The following is an 8,494-nucleotide window of genomic DNA, read 5'->3' as shown; positions in this document are numbered from 1 at the left end:
TATATATATATATATATAAATTTTAGACACTCTGTGCTATGCCATCCTCCATCACCAAAATGCTTTTAATGCACATCAAAGGCTTACATTTGTTGCACATGTTATTAAAGTAATGCAGTCTTGATATGATATTTTTATTCACATCACAGGGTACAGGCATAAAAAAAAGCAGCAGCTTTTTTTTTTTTTTTTTTTTTTTTAACTACTGCAACCCCTAATAATGTAAATCAAATGGAAGGGGAGAGGGCAAAGCTCCCAGCATGCTAAGGCCCCAATATGCTGTAATATGTCTCTGTTTCTAGTAGTTTCTAGAATGTAAATATGTGTAGAAATCTCTCACTAAACAGATTTAACACATAGCTCCTCGTTGTACAATTCTCCATCTTTTACAATCCTCCAAATATAAAATTGTAATTGTGTTACAAATTTTATTTGAAGTTGGTAAATTAAGACAAGTACCAATCATGATAGGAAACTATACGTACTCTACTAACTGCATGTTCCATCTCCCTAATAACATTCAAGAGTACACACCTGGAACCCGGCCTATGAGCATGTCCATTGGTATCTAAACCAAGAAGATGAAGGAAAAACACAACTTTTTCTTCATTTAGTTGTTTAAACAGTGTTTGGTTGCTGTGTGCAGATCTGAACAAATCCTAAGAGACAAACATGAATAATATATTGCATTAACATACAAACATTACAGTACGTGAAATAAATAACAAAATACCAATACAATATATCCAGGTATATATTAAAAAAAAAGTAAAGGATATAAACAAAGCAGCACTGAATATTCTTCAAAGAGCAATGAGATCATTAACAGCACTCTATCCAGGACAGAATGATTCCCTGATGCCAGGGAAAGAATCCTCAAAATAAAACTCAAGTTCTATGCAGAAACGATTGCAGCCTAAATAAGTATTAACACAAATTAGCAAACCTGCAAAAATTATTTGGAATGAACAACTACTTCCATTTATTCATTTTGTATTTTTTATATTTAATCTGTTTGAAGAGTTCACCTAGTGATCCAATCCAACTTGGAAAGCTCATACTGAAATGAAATCCAATCCACATTTGTAAATGTATTGTGCTTACAGATAAAAAATACCAAAAATTAAAATTATAATTTATCGACTATCTGTCACTGACCTTCACATTGTCAAACACCCAAGTGTCCAGTTTGGTAGCATCTTCAGATGCAAAGTCCTCACTTGATGCTGAGTAACAGTGTGTAAATACATGGTCTCCACTGGCACCTGGCAAAACATATGTCTTTTTACAAGTAGTTACTGCTAACCTGTTACCAAATTACTGACAGAAAAAAAAATTATAATTCAATGAATAATTTAGGACATACAAGATCCTTATAATGTCTGTGTGCATAACAGGAAGGAGAGCAATGCACTGTAGTGGACCTATTACTTCAAAAATCTGTGCAAAATCTACTGATTTGCTGATTAAATAATTAAAAATGATAGCACTAATAAGGTGGTGACAGCTTCTCTTTAATGACATCTGATGCCTTTGCTACCTTCTACCCTTGCAGATCAAGCAAAAAATTCTGCTTCTCTTCAAAGCCAGTGGGTTGGGGTTTGACGGCTCTGAAACAACAGGGCTGAGAGCTTCCTGACTCATCCAATGAATGGAGGACCATTGATCACATTATCATTGGTGGTGCATAGACAGAAAATAAATACAGAGGGTCTAACCTGTACTGGTCTGTTCACATTGAATCTACATGGCTCTGAATCACATTACCAAAAAATTATATCATCTGTTTTTTTTTTAGATGATACAGCTATTAAACAGCTGGCTACAACATACAACAAAATGTGTTCTCATAGTTATTAATAAGTAATAGAATTTTTTAAAGTATATTGCAGCTTATATACTACCTGATGACCATTTAACCCAACTCCAAAATAACTCTCCATGTTTTGAGAGTATGAGATATCACTGAGGATCTCCAACTGTTAGATCAGTGGTACGAACTGTAGTAGTGAAGGTCAATACCTATATGGATCCAAAACTAAACCTTGCCAGGGTGTTACTTTTGCTCTACTCAGGGCTTGATCTTGATCTTAAATCTACCCTCAACTAACAAACATAATGGAAAGTTACATTAGTGTCATTCCAAGCCAGGCCTAATTAAAATTGTTTGTTCCTACAGGGAAAAAGGTTCTGTATTGTGAGGATCAATGAACAATATGGGAAAGAAGAAATCTGTATTATAGGTACATTCATACCTTTTGCAAACATGGGTAAAATATCAGGGCTGCCCCAGCTCCATGTGTATGTACTTTCATTAAAAACTGAATCAAATTCAACTGGATTTTCCTTCCAACCTAGAGAGATGACAAGAGAACTATTACCTAAAAACATATTTAAGTAGAACGTTTATACAGCTCACAAAATATTACTATGTGGATATTCCTATTTATATGGATATTTTGGTTGTACACAAAACACAATTTGACTACATTTTTCCATTACTTTACAGCACAAATAGAGCATGGCTTCTCTATGCTCTATTGTGCCCCAGACACACTAAAGATTGACAAGATGGGTTGGTAAAGAGTAATACAGTCATGTCTGCCCCAAACAAGCCCCAAATGTCATATAATTGATTGCTTACTCATCCGTTTTATAATATTGCAGTTCTGAAACTAACTATGGGATTATAGTTGGCATATCACCAAACTTTGTATTCAGGAAGGTCATTGGACTAAAAGCATCAGTATCATAGAATAGGATCATGTATGATCCTGCAAAGAACTATTCTAAAACTCTTACAATGCATGCAGTTGCCTAGAGAGCATTAATTTCCACAATTAAAGTTTAGTTTTTCTGTAAAGAGTCTGTCTAGCCAAATCAGACATTTAAATCTGCAGCAAAGGTGCTGCTGATCAGCTGCTAGTATTTTTGCCAGCATATTGTTTTCTCTACTTTGCTACAGACTGCTCTGTTCTGATGTAGACATCAAACAACCTCATCTGCAGATTGATGTACATTACAGCTCCTACACAGCCAGTCAATTAACCTCTCTAGTTAGTCCAAACATCATTTGCTTAACAAAAGGTTAAGACCATGTGTGTTTCTGAGTTCTTGGGTCACTGCCTTACAGAAATCATGTGTGCCTTCTAATTATCCCATTTGCTCCAGTGATCCTAATTACCCTGCGTTGCTTTCTCTCTGCCCTGACCCTTTGCTTGTCCCTATTTCCAGGGTTGCCTGTCATTTGTTTACTACACTCAGGTTGTCTACAAACTGCACATGGTGTGTCTTAACCTCCTGAGCGTTACACTGAGGTCTAGATTTCTGTACCAAAAGTGATCCATTGTTTTTCATGAAATTTTTTTTTTAAATTGTAGACCTGTAACTTACAGAAATATGTCCGAACAGGGGTTCTAGTAGATATTATGAATATAAAAAATGTTTGAAACACACAATCATTTAAAAAAAAATTACTTTTAATAAAATTAAAGGAAAAACACAAAAATCAGCTTAAACATGACTACATAAACTAAGCTTGAAGCCATGGCAGGGGTCAGGCAGGCGGTGATGTCTAGGTCCAGGCAGAGATGTCAGAGTCCAAGCAGAGGTCAAAGCAGGCGGAGATGTCAGAGTCCAGGCAGAGGTCAGGGCAGGCGGCAGGCAGAGATGTCGGAGTCCAGGCAGAGGTCAAAGCAGGCAGCAAATGGTCAAAATTAGGCGAAGATCAGCAAAGGTAAGATAAGACACAGTGTTACACACTAGCCATCCAGGGAATAAGTGGCAATTTTTAAAACTTTGATTCTGTATTTATTGGGGTTTGTTTTGAATTATTTTGTATTTGATTGGATACGGGAGTTTGTATCCAATCCAATACAAAATAAGAATTTGAATTTCCAAGTTATTTACTTTTATTTTATTTTTTGTATTGGATTGGATACAGGAGTTTGTATTCAATCCAATACAAAATGAGCGTTTGAATTTACCAGTTATGTACTTTGTATTAATTTTATATTATTTTGTATTGGATTGGATACGCAAGTTTGTATCCAATCAAATACAAAATATAAATTTGAATTTCCAAGTTATTTACTTTTTTTTTATTTTTTGTATTGGATTGGATACGGGAGTTTGTATTCAATCCAATACAAAATGACAGTTTGAATTTACCAATTACACACTTTGTATTTATTTGAATTATTTTGTATTGGATTCAATACAGGAGTTTGTATTGAATCCAATACAAAATGAATGAATGAGTTTCAATTTGAATTTCCCGCACACGCGCCGACGTCATCACGCACGCAGGGAGAAGCCGTCCGTTTTTTTTTTTTTCTCCGCCGGACGCTTCTCGTTTCAGAAGGCACCCGGCGCTGGAACGGGAAGGACATGGGACAATCAGCGGGACCAGGTAAGAAGCCGGCCGGCATCTTGTGTCCCGCCGGCCGGCATCTTACCGGTTCGCTGGCACCCAACGCTGGAGAGGGAGATAGACGGACGACGCTGGACGGAGGACGACGCTGGAATAAGAAAACGACGCTGGATGAGCACAGGGGGACCAGGTAAGTAAGGATGGGAAAAATCTCGGGGTTAACCATCCTTGCAATTTTTTTTTGCCCGAACGAAGGTCGGGCTTAACGGCATGGAGGGTAAGGGCTGCAAACTGGATTTTGTCCAGAGCAAAGCCTATTACTATCTATGGGTTGCTCTGGTGAGCACCAGCCGATTCCTCAGACTGAAACTTGTCATCAAACTCTCTCCAAACTAAATCCACTCCCCAGTTTATCAGCGACAGTTTTCAGCATTTGGCTGATACTAGTTGGATAAATTTAAAATAAAATAAAAGGAAGTTCATAGTGGAAAAGCTCAAATGAGTAATATAGTTATATTGAGTATAATATGGCTTTTTTCATACCCTCTTTTTTTTAACTAGAGTTTAATATATCTATTTCCTGAAGGTTAAATTATACAGAAACATATATATATATATGTGTGTGTGTGTGTGTGCAAACACACACACACACACACACACACACACACACTCTAGAGCCTCTGCATTGGGTACAATTGCTTGTTAAAGCCAATTTCTAATCAGCAAATCATATGGCAGCAATTTATCAAATTTAGGTATGTAGACATTGTCAAGAAGACCTAAGGTTCAAACCAAGCATAAGGATGGGAAAGAAAGGTGATTTAGGTGACTTTAAATGTGGCATTTAAATGTGGGTATTGGTGTCAGTCGAGCTGGTCAAAGTATTTTAGAAACTGCTGGGATTTGTACATCGAATTTACAGAGAATGCTCCAAAAAGGGAAAATACTGCAACAGCAGTTCTCTGGAATGCCTTGTTGGTGCCAGAATTTAGAGCATTGTTAATCTCTATAAATTGGATAAATGATGCACTTGCTTCTAATTCTTTTCAGTCATTACAGTGGCTGGAAATTTGCACCTAAATTTCTAAGTATGTCCAAAACTATGAAGGAATGTCCATAACTGTATTTTTCATTTATAAAGACATAATAAGGAAAGCATTAAGCAGAGTAAAAAGATCCTACTGCAATTTTAGATGCAAATATCTATGGTAAAAAAACAGAATTCAGAGGCCAGGTTTCCATCTCTGCAGTAATACATTTCACATGCATTGGTGTATGCAGTGATGTGTGCTTCATTCTGAAAAAGGGTCATGTGTGGTTTTAGCTGCACTGGGGTGCATTGGCAGCAGAAGCAAAACTTAAGGGGTTGACCTGACATAACATGTTGTAACACATTTGTGTTACCACATATATTATAAGGAGGGAAACACAGAACATTTATCAACTCATGACCGAGAAGTGTCTAATCAGAGGCCTTCAGGGTAGGTTCACAAAGTACTATTTTAACGAAAGCTACAGGTTTAAAAGATTGTAAACACACATGTTGAAGTCTGGTATATTTACCTACCCTCCAGCAATGAAAAGTCGCTGACCTGCCTTGTCAGTAATGAGATCTTCACCCCATGTTTTAAATTCAGTGGCTTTGCCCATCACGATTGACTGCCCCAGGATGATAAAACTTTCACAAAATTTCACAGGAGTTAATTCATCCAAACACTATAGCATTCCAAGATCATTAAGTGGGATGCACATGCAAGGCTCAGTGTACATTCAGGGAAACACGAATTTGCAGGCAGAAGAGCGTTTAATGAAGAACGGACATACTGATTAAAAGCCTACCTGCCAGCATTGTTTCAAGGCAGGGATAGGGTTCCACTTTAAAATTTTTAGGCTATTTTTAGCAAATATGTTTAGCTATACTTTTATAAAAAATAACTGCAATGTCTGACATCTTCTTGACCTGATAAAAAATACCAACTGACAAAAAAGTTGTCTGCTGTCAGATACTGAAACTCTGCAGAACTATTGTTTCAACTTACATAGTAAATATATAGTATATAGTAAACTTACTATGACACGGTATGGTAAGAATATTGACATTATGTCAAGGAAAACTGAGAAATATGTGCAAATTCCCAGGTATTCCCTTTTTTTAACAAAACACTTTCTTATCCGAAACACGTAGAATAACAGCACTATTGATTTCTTTATTTTGTGAAGTCTTGGATCTCAATGCAGCTCATGATATGACACATTTGTCAATATGCTTATTTTTTATTATTGCTATATTACACCTAAAAAAAAAAGATATAAAAATACAAGAGCTGATGCAAAATATATATATTTAATCATATTCTCAGGAGACTATAATATAGAAGGGAACACAAAAAAATGTCTTCCCTATTTATCTTCCCTTTTATAAACCTTATCCTAAAGTTGTGAATAGAGGTACCACAACACCTCTAAGGAAGTGATTAAAAGCTCCATTCAATCAAATTCAATATTTGTTCTTTACTTTTTAATGAAAAAAGTAGAGAGCAAGTGTTAAACAACTGCCCATTTTCCAAAGTGGCAAAAAATGTAAAATGTGTTGAACGGGAAGTTGTAAGAGAATAAAATATGTAACGACAAATTCAGAGGGTTTTTGACATTATCAACTTTACTCTTGCCTAGAAATGGGCCTAGATAGAGGAATGAGTAATTGAATATCTGCAGATTAGTGGCTCTTTATTTTGGGATCCAGGCCCAGAGTGTCCTGGATGGAATGGGTGGGCCAGGCACTCCATCCCACTTCTAAGCCAGAAATTTAGAATGGCTTTGAGACAGGGAAAGCTGTAGCATGGTGCCAGGTGGCTCAAGTGGACGGGCTGGGTGTAGTCGGTATGCTTGGAAAACCTAGGAGGTCTACCAATGTTTAGGACCATTTAAAAAATAGATCACTGATCCACAATGTGGCCACTTTTTAACATTCAACATGTAGATGCAAAGATGGCTTTAATAATAAAAGTGGCAATCAGGCATAAAAGTGAATGGGGCAATCTGAAAAGTGCAATTATTTGTATAAATAAAATAATGTATATAATGACATTTTTCAGACAAATAGCCTGTTTTCCAATCAATTCATCCAAAGGTAAAACTGTAAAGGACAGTCTTATGTGAAATAAATGAGGTGTATTGTACTTTTTACACACTTTTCCTAGTTAGACCCTGCTACTACTTCATAGATACAGTACAGGTTGTAAGTGTTGCCAACCTAATATAGTAAGCATGTTACTAACAAGATCATTGAGAAAAAATAAATGAAAACTGCTTAAAATGGAACTTAAATGCAGCCACCACATCCTATCATTTGTAAGCTGCAACTACATTATATGAAATGTTTCATTTTAAGCAGTTGTGAAATGTTGGCCATGCTACATACACGCAAAAACTTTACTGAAGTAAGCAAAGCATACAGTGGCTTCAGAAAATATTCAAACCCTTTCACTTTTTCAGTTTTGTTATATTGCAGTCTAATGTTACAATCATTTAAATTCTCTTTTCTTTCTCAATATTCTACATAAGGAATTCCATGATAACAAAGTGAAAACAGAATATGGGACAATTTTTTAAATTTACATACAGTAAGTATTCAGACCCTTAATTTTGTACTTAGTTGAAGCACCTTTGGCAGCAATTACAACCGCCAATCTTTTTGGATATGAAGCAACAAGCTTTGCAGAGTGTAGATTGATGAGGGAAAAATATGTAAATGATTGTGGCATCAGACTGCAACAGGACAAAACTGAAAAAGCAATGACAAAGTTGAACAAAACAAAAAAAAAAACAAAAAACAACTCACTTCCGTAGAGCCCCCGATTCTTCCTGCACTGTCCCTTCTGGGTCTCACATTTTCCAATAATCCAACTACGTCCTGGCACAGAGGAAGTCCCTCTTCTTTCTTCTTCTGGCTAGGTTGCCGATAGTACTGCTTTACATAAAAGGGTTGTCTACCCTTTAATGTACAGTTAAAATGTTGGTTATAGGTTTATCTGGAGTCCTCATACCGTGTTTCCCCAATGATAAGGCAGGGCCATCAAATAAGACAGCCCCCCCTTTTTAGGGAAAAATGAAAAATAAGCC

General features: G+C 36.3%; 1 protein-coding gene across 1 annotated transcript in view; it reads right to left on the bottom strand.

Annotated features, from left to right (window-relative positions):
- PIGN (phosphatidylinositol glycan anchor biosynthesis class N) overlaps window positions 1-8,494 on the bottom strand; it is a gene marked incomplete in the record, with an annotated part of 157,832 nt that overhangs the window by 128,521 nt on the left and 20,817 nt on the right. The window contains 3 exon segments of the mRNA XM_072411829.1: window positions 535-659; window positions 1,159-1,265; window positions 2,256-2,354. Of these exon segments, the coding sequence (XP_072267930.1) occupies window positions 535-659; window positions 1,159-1,265; window positions 2,256-2,354 (331 nt within the window).

The sequence above is a fragment of the Pyxicephalus adspersus genome, chromosome 5 (genome assembly GCF_032062135.1).
Source record: "Pyxicephalus adspersus chromosome 5, UCB_Pads_2.0, whole genome shotgun sequence".
Lineage (NCBI taxonomy): Eukaryota > Metazoa > Chordata > Amphibia > Anura > Pyxicephalidae > Pyxicephalus > Pyxicephalus adspersus.
This window is presented reverse-complemented; position numbering and strand designations above follow the sequence as displayed.